Source organism: Triplophysa dalaica, chromosome 23, assembly GCF_015846415.1.
Source record: "Triplophysa dalaica isolate WHDGS20190420 chromosome 23, ASM1584641v1, whole genome shotgun sequence".
Classification (NCBI taxonomy): domain Eukaryota; kingdom Metazoa; phylum Chordata; class Actinopteri; order Cypriniformes; family Nemacheilidae; genus Triplophysa; species Triplophysa dalaica.
Window position 1 is genome coordinate 13,996,570 of NC_079564.1, and position 16,157 is coordinate 14,012,726.

General features: G+C 36.8%; 2 protein-coding genes across 8 annotated transcripts in view; one reads left to right on the forward strand and one right to left on the reverse strand.

Annotated features, from left to right (window-relative positions):
* ccny (cyclin Y) overlaps nucleotides 1–2,769 on the reverse strand; it is a 47,374-nt gene extending 44,605 nt beyond the window's left edge. For 2 of the 4 annotated variants that reach the window (XM_056738036.1, XM_056738037.1), the window contains exon 1: nucleotides 2,168–2,767. In XM_056738036.1, the coding sequence (XP_056594014.1) occupies nucleotides 2,168–2,321 (154 nt within the window). In that variant the 5' untranslated portion in view covers nucleotides 2,322–2,767. Of the gene's footprint in view, nucleotides 1–2,167 lie in introns of all 4 variants that reach the window. The other 2 variants (XM_056738035.1, XM_056738038.1) reach the window with 2 other exon arrangements.
* A 3,919-nt stretch (nucleotides 2,770–6,688) lies between these two features.
* Nucleotides 6,689–15,547, forward strand: LOC130413556 (NLR family CARD domain-containing protein 3-like). Of its 4 annotated transcripts, none has more exons than XM_056738849.1 (11): nucleotides 6,689–6,785; nucleotides 7,360–7,452; nucleotides 7,623–7,739; nucleotides 7,966–8,073; nucleotides 8,274–8,354; nucleotides 8,878–10,668; nucleotides 11,372–11,545; nucleotides 12,070–12,243; nucleotides 13,579–13,752; nucleotides 14,164–14,337; nucleotides 14,547–15,547. In XM_056738849.1, the coding sequence occupies exons 2-11, from the start codon at nucleotides 7,403–7,405 to the stop codon at nucleotides 14,635–14,637; spliced, it is 2,934 nt and encodes a 977-aa protein (XP_056594827.1). In that variant the 5' UTR covers nucleotides 6,689–6,785; nucleotides 7,360–7,402; the 3' UTR covers nucleotides 14,638–15,547. The 4 variants fall into 4 exon arrangements, with proteins under 4 accessions (XP_056594827.1, XP_056594828.1, XP_056594826.1 ...); XM_056738850.1 differs by having other exon boundaries at nucleotides 6,721–6,785; nucleotides 7,396–7,452; XM_056738848.1 differs by having other exon boundaries at nucleotides 6,727–6,898.
* The last annotated feature ends 610 nt before the right edge of the window (nucleotides 15,548–16,157 follow it).

The window sequence follows — 16,157 nt, forward strand, 5'->3', positions numbered from 1 at the left end:
GACATCCTGTGGAAAGCTGAAAACCATAAACTAATCTCAAAAGTGCATTTTGCCTCAGTAGGGGCGTTTGATTTCCAAAGAATGTATTTGCTGGAAAAAATGGAAATTGTTGTGTAATATATTGTTTAAATTTGAATGGGAGATATCAGAGAACCCCTTTACGGTTTTGTGTACAATGTGCATCGGGTGATCGGTGACAGGCCTGTGAGCTATGCGAAACTAGGTCTTTAACCAGCTCAAGTATAAAGACTCTTTAAGAAGATGCTAAGTAAAGCAGAAACATTATTGTCATAAGACATTAAAAGTAAATTCAATACACTCCATATAAAGATATCATTAATTAAGGGGTCCTATGACATGGCTTAAGAACGATTATTATCGGTTTAGATGTAATGCAATGTGCATACTTGATTTAAGGTTCAAATACGCTGTATTTTCCACATACCGTGCATGTTTGTATCTCCTCTTTGATACGCGCAGATATTTTACAAAGCTCATCGCTCTGAAAAGCGAGGTGTGCTATGATTGGCCAGTTAACCAGTGCATAGTGATTGGTCGAATACTGCGAGCGTGTGACGAAAATGTAACGCCACTTACCATATTTGGAACATCAGGTTCCAACGCATCTGTACTGACATGTACATCCACCTTACTTGCGTATACATATGGGCGGGCGGTCTTGGTCAAATCATACCCCGAACTGACGCGGATGTGGTTATAAGAGGCGTTTGAGGCAGGTCCGGGTGAGCATTCGCTTTTAGATAGAAAGTATCTTTTGTTCCGACACTTTCATTTTTGCAATTGTACGTGTCTAATACATGCATGGGCAACTTAAAACACACCAAAGACACAGAAAAACACATATTTGCGCCATATGACCCCATTAAACACATTAAGGTTGATGCATTAGGCAGCTTTTAACAATGAGCAACTAGAACTGACAATATTCTCTGGGATGTGATTCACACAGTAGCTGTGTGAATCACAATGGGCTGTGTTAATCACAGTACAGTTCCTAACCCATCTCTGGAGACTGGCACAGAACCACCTCGCGCTCAAGAGAGTATCTTCACCCAACAAAAACCCTCTCCTCTCCTGAGAGAAAAACTTAACTATAACACCATAATGACACAATAAGTATATCTATGTTTCCATAACCATAATTAAAGGTGTCAGTCATGATGTGTATTTCAGGTAACAACAGCATTTTCATCACTTCCTTCCAGACTCTCAGGCTATGCACATTCCCAGGCCACACACAGATAGCTTCTATGTCGGAGGCCAAGAGTATGTCTGCCTGCAGTCTCATGACACCTCCATCAGCCCCTCTCTCTCCTTTCAGATGTTCATTAGAACATATCTGGATCCAATCTCCACTACAGCAGATGTCCAGCATGTAAGCTCCATTATCTGCACATCTAAGATGGTATATATGCATTCACTGTTGTGTTTCCAAAAAGTTCATTGTGATGGCACAGGTAGATGGTATGTGACGTGTATTATACTAATAAAATGAATGTACCATAGTCATGTCTGTGGTCAGCAAAAAAAACTATTATGTTTCTGTCATAAAACATGACCAAGAAACAGGGTTGTGTAGCAATATATATGGTACTTTTTGTAATAGGGGTTGTCCCCAATATATCCATCTGCAACGTAACTTCTTGAAACATTGTAAACGAACAGAGGATGTGTATAAGACTTATTCAATTATGTTTTCAGAGTTTATCATTGTACCAATAACATAGAAAATCCAGCAATTTAGACAAAGATTATTGGCATCTAAACATTGTAGCGCACTTGTTTGCGATATGTTTATAGGCCTAGTTAATGTCCCATTGCTTTACACGTAAAGGTGACATCATGTTACAGTGTTTGTACTGTGACTAAAACACCATTGTAGGCAACCGAACGATTGCAATATTCATTATATATGTATAGCATTTACATGCTACCAAAGACAACAGTATTAGCATTGGTTTAAGGTATAATTAGAGTGTTTATGGCACTGCACCGCATCCAATAATGATAACAACGCTATGCTGTTTTGGCACATTTTGGTTCTCTACTACCCTGACCCTTTATACTGCAAACACTGAACAGAAATAAATCAATAGATCAGCTCGCATTCCCAGCGTGCGCACTGACGCCGGAGCAACACACCCACCGTCTATGTTCTCTCTGTCGCTGATGTGCTGGAGGTTGCAGCCCGTGTCCTCTCGACTGAGCTCCGGTTCGGGCCGGTACGGCTCCAGCCTCGAGTGCGCGTTCCTCCGGATCTTCGGGCTGGACGACACGCAGCACGAAGTGCTGTTCCCCATGTTTCCTGGTGTCTGGAGATATCAACGCTGATAAATATCCGCCCTCTGATCGATGGAGCCCACCCGACAGATGATGGGGCGTAACAGCCGCGGATGATGGGATCAAACACTGGAGTCGCGATCCGCTATTAGATCATTGCAGTATGCCGAGCGGATTAAAATGCTCACGTAAAGCCATTGAAATTAAATGCATTTAAATCACCGATCGGCGCTGTTTGTATAACGACTTTCCGTCCCCTCATCAAAACAACACACGCTGAATAACAACGCCTCTGTGTGTTGTTCACATGTGTGTGTGTGTGTGCATCAAGAGATTATTCCATTTCCGCGCGTCGCCGTTACATTGTATCATTCAGCTGTCAGTGTATCGCCGAGCCCACAATCAAGCGACACACGCATACACATACAGACGCGACTAGGACGGAACAGCTTCCGGTTCAGCGCCTGACGTCACACAGAAAGATGCATTTGAGTGTCTACAGCACTAAAGACTGCAATGGGGTGTAGCTCCATTGCTCACGATTCAATACACGATATCTAGTTCACTATACTGTAGTGTGACGGTATTTCGGAAGGGGAAATGGTACCGATAGCCAAACAGATTTAATGTCAAAACATTTTTACTAACATTTTATTATAAATACAAATGGCTATAGAATAGACAACATTCAAGGTCTAATTTGACTCTTATGTACGTCAATTAGTAAAAATTAAATAGATTTATCATTGCAAAATAAATTTAAAAGAACAGTAAACCATATCCGTCGAAGCATACACACTGCATTAAAGATTCTCAGCAACATAGATAAATATGTCAAATGTATATCATATTGTTCCACCTACTAAATGTGATCTGGATTGTTAATTCCTCACTTTTCTCTTACTTTTCCATCTTTATTATATTCTGGAGCAAAGGTTGTTTTCATGTCTTGTTTGTGAACATCCATTGCCTTTAACCATGGTTTTATTATAGAAAATGTGTAACAGTCACATCACATCATGTAGTATTATTATAAACACAATTGAATTTAAGAAAAATAAAATATGTGACACATGCTTCATTTTGTGTTTGTATTTACATATGAAATAATTATTGTTTAATGTTAGATATAATGCACATATACATAACATCATGGTGTTAGTCAACTATTATTTGACAGTGGTCGTCCTACTTAACAACTCTTTAAGGATGCATTTCAGTATGTGCATGCAGTACACTTGATGATCAACAAAATGTATTGAATATTACTTACACCCATGATATCTCTCCAAACCACCTGGACCTAAGCAAAATGTATTTAAGATTCCAGGTTTAATTGCATTTATCAGCTACAACAAAGAGGCTTTACATAAGAACTGTACAAAATGTGTCTCTAATGAAAGTTTAAAATGGACACTGCTTTGTTTATGTTTTCACAGCCTACTTTGATTTAATGCCATTGACAGCATGTGTTTGTCATGATATGAGACGTTTCAATAACTGCCTTTAGTTTAAAAGTAGGAATTAGATGACATCTGATGGCTCTATAAATATACAGATGATCTAAATTGAGAAAAAAATACATAAAACAATTATAATGACAGAGTTGTTGAAATATGTGAATAAGATATCTCTCTATCAACAAAGTTGAGGTGTTAATAGTAGATTTTGAAATAAGACATTAACGTAAGTGACACAGCGTTGCCAGACTGAACACATTTCTAAAGGCTAGTTCAGCACATTATCAACGGTTTAACTTTGTCTTTTGTCATACCCACACACAGCCCCAGTAAAGGTCAAGTAGCATATCCCTTATCAACACTGAAGGTCATGAGGTGCAGATTGACATTTCCTTGAAATCCAAAAAGGTAATGCTTCTTTTAGTGTATTGAAAGCCCTTCAGTTTTAATTCATTTCGCAAAGCAAAACTTTTCCTAAGTACCATCTATTTTCATCCACATACATCTTATTACTAAAGACTCGGCTAATATATCGCATGATTGCCATCTCGTGGTAGAACATGGATTTGCTCTTGAAGATGTTTCATGAAGTTCATTCACATTGTGTACACACTCACCCATAACTCCCCTACTATGTAGAGAATAATTAGAGGCAAATTAGTTATGATTTTTTTGTGAAAATGTATTTTATTTATTTATGTTTCTGCCCTTATTTACTTCTTAAATTCCTCTGTTGATCTGTTCAATATAAAATATTATGTTTTTGTTTAAAAGACTGGGGGAATCCGTATTGACATACAATGTGGGAGGAGGGGGGATGTTAGGGGGAGGACATTTTAAAACATGAAATAACAACGACCAAAAAATGGCTAAATTTGATAAAAAATGATTTTAAAACCCCTTATGTTGATTGTGCAAAGTTATGTAATATAATTCTGAACTGTAAAGAAACAGTGGTTTGGTTAAAAGGTGCAGCTCTCCCCAATGTAAGCATTAAAAATTTACAGTAGTGTGTGTGTTTGTACTTGTACATCAATCTTTATGAGGACCAGTTTGAGTTTTAGACCAGCAGAGTGAAGACAAAGAGAGTAAAGTGAGGACATTTTGGCTGGTCCTCACTTTCTGAGACGGCTTTAAAGGGCTGTTTTAGGGTCAAGACCTGGTTTTAGGGTTTAGGTTATAATTAGGTTTAGGTTAGGTTTAGGGTTAGGGTCGGGTACTCAGTTCTGATGTTTAGGGTTAGAGTAAGGGGCTAAAGAATGAATTGCATCAATGTATGTCCTAATAAAGATAGCTGTACAAACAGGTGTGTGTGTGAGTGTGTGTTTATGTGAGTGTGTTCTGTGTTGGTGATGTTGTCAAAGCCCACCCCTTCTTCTATGTGTTTGATCATGCTGTCAGATTTATTGATTTTTCTTTGAAACCACCATAATGTTGTGTTTAGATGGAATCTTATTAAAATTCTGAATCTAAAAACTGAAAGCTGAAATTGCTTTTAGACCGCTCAGGCAGAAAAGATTTAAGATGCTTTTATATGAACTGTAGTTGAGAATAAATGGTGGTGGTATGTTTAGCAATTGGATCTATCTTTCAAGACCTCTTCTGGCCATCTGTGCAGTATTTGACACATACTAACAAAATTATTTGTACAGATCTCTAATTTTAAGTGTCACCTTTTGGATTTTTTACTGTAGCAATATTTCATAAATAAACACATTACAAGTATATTTGAAGAGTAGACAAAGTAACATATGTTCAATGAACCCCTCTTTATATTACAATTAACATTATGTCTACATCACCATTTGTTGCATTCTTGCAGACATCATTATCAACTGACATTATAGCCATTATGAACAAGATAACATGCATGTGTATGCTTTTACTAGTCTATTGTATTTTATTTATAAAATGAGAAAAATAAATTGTCTGATACAACCAATATAACTGATCTTGTGCTTGAATGAGGTTTTCACCTGTGATCTGATATAAATTACAGTGAGGAAAATCATGTATGATGTCCACATGCATTTTTAATATTAAAGCAGAATAATAAACATTGCCCCTCACATGCATTTGATATATTTGGTTTATTACACACATAACTCACATACTAAAATATCTATTCACGACATGACTGGTAACAAATCCTGAAAGGTTATTTTGATCTTTATTTAAAAAAGCGAATATCGCCATCATCCGGTCATAATGCAGAAACAGACATTTTAACCTAAAACAGTCAAAATAAATGAAAGGTTTTGATATTAAACCAGTCTGAGCAGATATGACAAATATTGATTAGAACATATATTATACTTTAGTTTACAAATAACATGAGATAAATGAGGTCAGGTGTATGAACTAATACATTTTTAATTCGCAAATTATAAATGAGCCTGTTAACTATTATTAACATCGGCAATGTTGAAGCATTCTATACATTACAGATTGTTAATGATGATGGTGATATAAATTGATCTTTCATCTCAAATAAATGAATACAGACCGGAAGTCGAAGCCCTGTTTTGACTGTGCTGCTTCTGATTGGTTCAAACATTGAGCAAGTAATGCTGCCTTCACGTGCTCTCGGAAATTTGATAATTCCCACTTCTGATGTCATGATTCCGAGTGGGTTTTGTTCAGGCGCTTGTTGTCGGAAAGAATGGAGGACACCAGGTTAATGAGAAATGTTATATGGTATCCTTAAAAATAGTTTTCAACCGTAGGTCTACATCCTGTATAGTTATATATAGTTTTATGTAGCCTAAATGTGTACTATTTTTACACCATGACAATGAAGCTGCTGCGGAAAAACCTATTCAATCTTTTCAAAATTATTTCCCAACTTCCCAGTCGGAAACGCGACATCAGAGGGCCTTCATGTACAATTTTTACCTCCGAAACTCACATTTCCGGTTATTCCGAGAGTCGAGAATAAATCATAATTTACACAGTTCATGTGACTGTGACTGAAGGGAAACTGAAAGAAAATGTTAAGTGTTTATCTTCTGACATTTTAAACAGGTGAAGTCGATATATAATGTTCGCTATGTGGAGTATCAAACGTTTATTATAAGTCTTTATAAAAGCATATAGAGGTATTTCCGTGTATTTATTAGGTGTAAACGTTGGATGATGTGAGTGTTCAGGAGTCGCGAGACGCTTTTTACTTCCTCATTCTTTCTCTAAAAGACCGTTTCTTTTTTCCATATTTGTTCAGATGATTGAAAATAAAACATGTCTATATGGTATAATTTCAGAACGAATATGTTATTGATGAGTGATTTCAATTTTATGGTTATGAATACGTCCTCTTTGCCATGGTGAAATAACTTTTAATATATACACCAGAGCCTGAAAAAAATAATATTTTTGTAAATAAATTGTCAGTACGGCACCTAGAGGCTTTTGCATCTGATCTCTTCATGTGTGTCTTGGTTGTTGTGTGTTCTTCTTAGAAAGAAACACACTTTGCATGTTAGTATTGTGTCAATGTAAGCTAGGAAGTTGAGCTGTGAAACAGTCGTTTCTTACACATTTAGGAATTATTATTCTGAATTATTCACTTTCTGAAAGTCTGAATGTCATATTGATTCAGTGTCTCTTGTGGAGATCGGATTCACCTCTTTTGCAGCTCCATCATGAACGAAACACAAACATCCCCAGATGGAGATTTCTGTACAGGATGCAGGTACTTTCTAATAAAATAACACTTTATTAAGTTAATTTAATTAACAGTTTCCTTGTCAAGTCTTTGCTTTCAATTTGGTCCACTTTAAGTGTTAATAATGAATCCTTTAAAATAGAAAAAAATAGCAATAATAACTGTAACTAAAGTATTACATCTATTGTGTTTTATAGTTTAGTTCATCAGAAGAGATCAGACTCAACTGACATCAGCTGTGTGTCTATGAAGAGTGACGAGTCTATAGATGTGCCAATCAAATTTAGTCATGGAGATAAAAGCACTGCTCTCAGGTATATGAAATAAAACTCTAAAACAAATTATTGTAATTTAGCATTTTTGTTTTGAAATTGTAGTTTTATAGATATTTAAGAAATTCTTATGTACATTATTATTTGTTATTTTTAAAACAGTGTTTCTCATACAAATATTTAAAACACCTAATCTGTTCGATCACAGACACATTCCTTCAAAAACAGTGATTCACTACAGGATTAACTGTAATCTGTTATGTTATAGTTCAGTTCATCAGAAGAGATCAGTCTCACCTGACATCAGCTGTGTGTCTATGAAGAGTGACCAGTCTATAGATGTGACACTCAAATTTAGGACAAGCCCTGCGTTCAGGTAAACATGTATATAAAGTATCATTGTAGTGTGACTTTTTACTCAGTATGAAGATACTATATTGCACACAACATATATAAACACAACCTGAAGCATTGGTTATATGTACATTCACTTATGTATACATACCGTGATTCTAAGATAGAATATATTGGCAAAAAGTTGATTTTCTGTTGATTTTTTTATTATTTGACCCGCAGACCAGTCTTAACAGAACCCGTCTGTAGGAAGTTGGAACTTAAATCACAAGACTTTAATGAAGACATGTGTGCTGGATTCAGGTTAATTGTAGGATTTGATTTGCTTTGTTAGATGCTACACACAATACTCAAACACATACTGTAAGAACACACATTCATTAAACCTGTTGATGTCCAATATTTTAAGACGCAACAAAAATACACTCTAAAAATGATGCTATGTAACACTAAAAGTGGTTCTTGGCCCATAATCATAGGGAAACCACATTAAGTGCTATATAGAACCATATCTTTCTGCTTCTGTGGTTCTTTAGTGGTTCTTCCAGGGTTCTTTGGGATGACTGAAGTGCTATGTAGCATCGCTTCTGTATAAAGAACCCATTAAACCCCTGTATGATTCTTCAGCGTTTTAATGGAGCAGCTCAGTCATCCCAAAGAACCGCTGAAGAACCGCTGAAGAACCCCTGAAGCACCAAGATATGGTTCTATGTAGCACTTAAAGTGCTTCCCCTATGATAACCAACCAACAACCTACTATATTGTACCATTATTTTTGAATTTACTTCTGCAATTTATGTAAATATTTGGCATTATTATATTACAGCCCTAAGTCTAAACTTACTGAAGTCCTCAACATATTCAGATCAAATCTGAAGCAGAAGTTTGAGTGTTTGTGTGAAGGAACATCACAAAAGAGAAACCCAACACTGCTAAATGAGATCTACACAGACCTCTACATCACAGAGAGTGAAAGTGGAGAGATCAGTAATGAACATGAGGTGATGCAGATTGAGACACAATCCAGGAGAGCAGCAACAGAGGACAAACCAATCAAATGCAGTGACATCTTTAAACCTTTACCCGCACAAGACAAACCCATCAGACATGTGCTGACTAAAGGAGTCGCTGGGATTGGAAAAACAGTCTCTGTGCAGAAGTTCATTCTGGACTGGGCTGAAGGGAAAGAGAATCAGGACATCCACCTCATATTTCCACTTCCGTTCAGAGAACTGAATCTGATGAAAAACAAAACACTCAGTCTTTTAGACCTTCTTCATCTTTTCTTCCCTGAGATGAAAGAAATAGAAATCTCCAGGGGTGAATATAAAGTGTTGTTCATCTTTGATGGTTTGGACGAGTGTCGACTACATCTAAACTTCCCCAACAATCAGAGTTTGTCGGATGTAAATGAATCGGCTTCGGTAGACGTGATGCTGAATAACCTCATGGCGGGGAATCTGCTTCCCGCTGCTCTCATCTGGACCACCTCCAGACCGGCAGTAGCTGATCTCATCCCCTCTGAGTGTGTTGATCGAGTCACGGAGGTACGAGGCTTCACTGACAAACAGAAGGAGGATTACTTCAGCAAGAGGATCAGTGATGAGAGTCTGGTCAACCGAATCATCTCACACCTGAAGTCATCCAGGAGCCTCTACATCATGTGTCACATCCCAGTGTTCTGCTGGATTTCAGCCACCGTTCTAGAGAGAATGTTGGGTGAAGCAGAGAGTGATGGAGAGATCCCCAAGACTCTCACTCAAATGTACACACACTTCCTGATCATTCAGACAAACATCAAACATCAGAAGGACTATGAGAAGAATGATAGAGAAATGATCTTAAAACTTGGCAAACTGGCTTTTGAGCAGCTTGTGAAAGGCAATGTGATCTTCTACGATGAAGACTTGAGAGTGTGTGGCATTGATGTAGCAGAAGCATCGGTGTACTCAGGATTGTGCACTCAGATCTTCAGAGAGGAGTTTGGCTTGTATCGGGGGAAGGTTTACTGCTTTGTTCATCTGAGCATTCAGGAACATCTCGCAGCTCTTTATGCTCACCTCTCGTTCACAAACAACAACAGAAATGTGTTTAAACCTGGATTTTTTTCTAAGATTTTGGATAGGATAAAAAAAGAGATTTTCCTATCTGAGCTGCATCAGAGAGCTGTAGATAAAGCTTTACAGAGCAGGGATGGACATCTGGACCTGTTCCTGCGTTTTCTTCTGGGTCTCTCACTGGAGTCCAACCAGAATCTCTTACGGGATCTACTGACAAAGATGAGAAGATGCTCGTACAAGAAAGAGGAAACCGTTGACTACATCAAACACAAGATCAAGAGGAATCTGTCTCCAGACAAATCCATCAATCTGTTTCACTGTCTAAGTGAACTGAATGATGATTCACTGCTTCAGGAGATTCAACATTACATGACATCTAGATCGGTGGCGCAGTCCAAACTCTCTTCTTCACAGTGGTCAGCTTTGGGTTTTGTGTTGCTGATGTCTGAGCAGCATTTGGAAGAATTTGATCTAAGTACATTTGTTAGAGGACAAAATACAGCAGATGAGGTTCTTGTGAGACTGCAGCCTGTGATAAAAGAATCCAAAAAGCTTGAGTGAGTAAAGCTTACAACAATCACTTGAACAATTACTTGAATTATTATGATTTTATTTGGATAATTCGCTGTTTAAAGGTCCAGTGGATGAAAGTTTGCGGCATCTAGTGGTGAGGTTGTAAATCGCAACCAATGGATCATTCTCCTCTCCCCCTCCATTTCAAAGCACTATGGTGGCTGACACAGGGGAAGATGTCGTCGCTTTTTCGCTTATATGCTGAATGAGATAACATATTTAGGAAATGCGCTCTGTAGAGCAGTTTGTCCGTTTAGAGCTATTATAGAAACAACATGGTGAATTCCATGCAAGGGGACCCACGGTGTATGTAGATAGAAATGACTCATTGTGAATCAAAACACAATGCTTCATTATGTAAGGATATAGTTACGTATATTCTATTGCATTTCTGTCAATAGATCCTCTAAAAAATTACACACTGGACCTTGAAGCAAATTAGTCGAACTGAAGAGTATCAAGGGTCTTGTTTCTGTGATGTGGATGTAAAACAGCAGGTGTCGTCAATAGCAGTTCTTTGAATTAGTTCATAGATTTGATGTGACTTATTCAGTATATCCGATGTGTGAATTATAGGCAGATAAGTGTAAAGATCTCACATCACAGTTTGAAGTGTGTTATCAACCGTTTTGTTTGGAAGACTGTATGTTCTTCAACTATGTTTTCATTTACTGCCTTTCATTAAAGGTTAAGTTGGTGTTCTATCACAGCTGAAGGTTGTGTTGCTCTGGCTTCAGCGCTGAGATCAACCCCCTCACATCTGACAGATCTGAATCTGTCTTATAATAATCTGAAAGATTCAGGAGTGAAGCTGATGTCTACCGTACTGGAGAATCCTCACTGTAAACTGACGTCCCTCAGGTCAGATTGTGTAAATCTTTCAAAACCCTTTTCAAGCATTCTTTCACCATGAAGGGGATGATAAAAAGCTGGTTGCTATTGCAGAATAAACCCAGAAAGGGTGATCACTACCCCGAGACGAAGAGGAGGATCTTGTATGACACTGAAGGGGGTTATTTTGCGCTAACAACCGGCTGGTTAATACTGCATGTGTAAACTGTTATCATTTGAAATATTAGCTAATTTGTAACTAATGCAAACCTACAACCAAAAGACACACATTTATGATAAAAATGCAATATGGTTTAATTCTTAGTAAATATGTTCAAATAAATGTTATTAATTAGGAAATATTTGGACTCACAGTGCTCAAATAAATCTGTTATTAGATTAAGGTGGTTGGTATAGAGGAATATCTAACATATCTTGGAATTTTCCTTTTTGCCTCATAAATGCTGTTATATTTCAGATGATGTTTACATTGGTATATTTGACCAAGCTGATATATAGTATGTGACTGAAGTGTTTGTCTCTGTTCTTCACAGATTATGTGGATGTTCTATCACAGCTGTAGGTTGTGATGCTCTGGTTTCAGCGTTGAGATCAAACCCCTCACACCTGACACATCTGAATCTGTCTGATAATAATCTGACAGATTCAGGACTGAAAATCATCTCTACTCTACTGGAGAATCCTCAATGTAAACTGGAGAAACTGATGTAAGCTTAAATAAAATATTCTATTTGTTCTTCCTTCAACTATTGACTAATCGATAATACAACTACAAAAAGGCAAAGAAATGAATAAAACCAAAAAAAGCAGGCAGCACTTTACATTAGGGTTCTATTTGTTAATAGTGTGTTAACTAATGTAAACTACTGATGAAAAACGTTCTTACAACATTTATAAAATTTAAATGAAGTTGATCATTTTATTGTCCATTAACAATAACAAAACTATTATCTTTTAAAATAACTTAATTTCGTATTTAACTCCTTTCTCACGTCTTCCATGAGTTCTTTGGTGTTTTTTTTAGTATTGAGCAGCAGGTTTTTATCAGTTCACCAGCAGCACGACGATTGTCCTCCTCCCCGTAGGCTGATTCCTTGTTCTTGACGAGTCTGATCACCTTGGTGTCATCTGAAAACTTGACAATGGTATAGAGCCATGTACAGGTTGGCAGACGTAATTAAAAAGGGAAAAGAGAAAAGGACTCAGCATTCAGCCATGTGGTACACCAGTAAGAATGAGGGTGAAGTATGAGCAGTGATGGTCCAAATGAACTGGGTTGTGTTAGTCACAAAATCCAATAGCCAGCTGCAGAGGGAAACACTAACACCCTAGTCTCTAACTAATATCAAGGAACAACATTCTGGCCAAAAATGTCTTTATAGTCCAAATGAGAGAGGACAAAGTGCAGCGCTATGGAAATTGTCCACCTGTTCTTGGGGTAAGCAAATTGGTGAGGGTCCAGGGTGGGACTGGTTTTGAGGTGTGCCAGGACCAGCCGCTCAAAGCAAGTAGTGATGATCGAGGCAAGTGCTACTGGGCGGTAATCATTGCACTATTTTGTGGGGGAGTTTTTTGGTAGTGGCACGATAGAAGTAGTCTTAAAGCAGATGGGCACAATTGCTCAGCCTAGGAACAGGTTTGATAAGTCTGTCAAAACCCATGCAAGCTCACCAGCACATGTCCTGAGGATGCATCCATGGATGCTGTCAGGCCCTGCAGCTTTCCGTGCATTAAGTGAGAGAAAGGTTCTATGGTGATTTTGTACAAACTGAAAAGGGATCAGAAGTCATAAGGAGGGTTCAGTTAAGGGGGTCCGGCTTATGAGAGGCAGCTTTCTAAGCAGTTTGTCGTAAGGGAGATAGAGACTGATCACCTGAATACAGTACAGATGATGTCCACATTTAAAGACTTTGAATTTCTCATGACCTGCTGTCTTACACTTATCATGATTGTGATCATCTTCATGTCAGATTCAGTTCATCATTCATCGCATCTGTTTGTCTGAACTGACAGACTCAATTGTTTGTCTCTGTTCTTTACAGGTTGGAGCGTTGTTCTATCACAGATGGAGGCTGTGCTGCTCTGACTTCAGCTCTAAAATCAAACCCATCGCACCTGAGAGAACTGAATCTGTCTGATAACTCTCCAGGAAATTCAGGAGTGAAGCTGATCTCAAATGTCCTGGAGAATCCTCACTGTAAACTGGAGAAACTGGAGTAAGATTATGATCCGATGCTCGGGCAGAAATCACATTAAGATTATTGTGAGACTCTAGAGATCATAACACTTGTAATGAATTTATAGTGTATTATTTAAATCTCAGTGATTAGTATTAGTTTTTTTTTATAACAGAAATGTAATTTTATGCATAAACATTCAAAATCAGTTCGAATGAGACACATATAACAGAATATGTTGTGATGTCTGATAGAAGGAATCCCATTATATTACTGTTAATATAAAAATAGAGACTAGTTAATTTACTTTAAATTTTTACTAATGTGTTCCAGGAAAAATCAAACACATGTCAATGAAAATAAAATGTACATAAACACTAAATATCACAATAAGAGAAACACATTCAACTCACTGTAGATTTGATCTTTGTGTGTCTATGCTCTCTACAGGTTGAAGAAGTGTAATATCACAGATAAAGGTTGTGTTGCTCTGTCTTCAGCTCTGAGTTCAAACCCTTCACATCTAAGACATCTGGATCTGTCTGATAACTATCTGATGTATTCAGGAGTGAAGCTAATATCTACTTTTCTGGAGAGTCCTCAGTGTAAACTGGAGAAACTGGAGTAAGTTTGTCTCAGTGTCAAATAAATTTTCAGTTTATTAGTGTCAGTATTTAACACTTTTAAACTATTTTTCCAGCTGTGCAAGTTTTATGTATCTTGTACACAACTGCTTAGCAAATAAATAAACAAGCATCAAATAAACAGTATGAATATGTATGAAATGATCAGTAAAGTTTGTGTACTTAAGAGTGTGGTGTTATTCTTCACAGCTTGAGGTTCTGTGACATCAAAGATGAAAGTCGTGCTGTTCTGGATTCAGCTATGAGAATAAACTCACACCTGAGAGAATTATATTACTGAGACATTACTGCAATATAAAAAATAATAATTTCCATTCCTGTTCAAGTTGAACAATTTGATTGCCTGTATCTACAGTACATATATATATAGTATGTATTATACGCTATAATGTTTGATTTATATAATCATGATTGATGAATAGTGATTGTTAAATCCTACAGATTTTTATTAAATCTTCAGGAGTAAGTGGGTGTGGGGGTGTTCCCAGCATCACATCACTGCCCACATCTATTGCTCCTCCTTTAACTTTCACTTTAATTCATTTATTTGTTTGAGTGACATTAACATACCTCTGATGCGGCACAAAGTTTCTAGTGTTTTACAGTATTGTTTATGAAGTTATTCAGTGTACTGGTCTGTTTTTTTGTTTTAAATATTATAACGATTTCCTCACATTTAATTGTAATGTCATATTGGATTGAAAGTGGTAGTCATTCAGAGCTCCTCCTCATTACTAGATCTCAAAGTGTGAAGTTTAAACTTTGAAAATGACAGATAATTTGTTGATGTGGATATGCTTATTTTAGGAATTGACATTGTCACATGCATAAATCAATTCAAACAAATTTCCATAATTGTCTGTAGGTTTGTACTTTTAATACACAGCCCTATATGTGTTTGTCACCTTTTTCATGTCAGATTTGGGCAGAGTGAGCGTGAGCCTAATAACGTGTGACTCAAAGATGAAATTTTTAATCTAAGTAAAGGCTTTAAGCAGTAGTTTAAAGTTTCATTCAGTCTGTCTTGCAGTAACGCTGTTCCACCAAACAGGAGGCGCTGTTGAGCAGTGGTTCCACACTGTCTTCATCCCTAATATCCAAACAGGGCATACAAAAAAATCACACTTGTTTAACAACCTACAAATGTTCATATTTATTAACACGTGTGGTAAGTAACCTAATTAACCTAAACGGATCATCTAATGGCATTATTGTCCTTTATTCATTGCACTCTAATTTGTGTAACTGTTTCACTAAAATATTGCAGTAAATAAAATATACACAAAAATTAAAGCAATTGTTCTCCCAAAAATGATAATCTTGACGTTATTTATTCACCCTGTGTCTTTTGCAGAACACAAAATATATTTTCAGAAATAATTTAAGAAAAAAGATTCAATTATTTCTATCATTTGGCCATTCATTTTTTTTAAATAAATATAATATCTATAATTATAATTCATTGCATTTTTATTTTTCGGTGGACTATTCCTTTAAGCCGTTTCGAAATCTTTATTAAATAAACTGATTGGAATTATTCTCAAGTCAACATATTTGTAGCTGTTTTATAGCAAAAGGGTTAAGAAAAGTGTGAAAGATTGCTACGAGATTCAAGTTTTGTAACTTACAGTCTCACATATACTTCCAGATATAAAGAAATGTATTACAATTTGAGTGTTTAACCCAAAGTCAAAATAGCCTTCTAATACTCCTGACGTGTTGGCTTTTGCTCATGGCTCTGGATCAAACTATTTAAAATGAACCTTTAATTAGAACGAGTTAATTTCAGATTCATCTTTT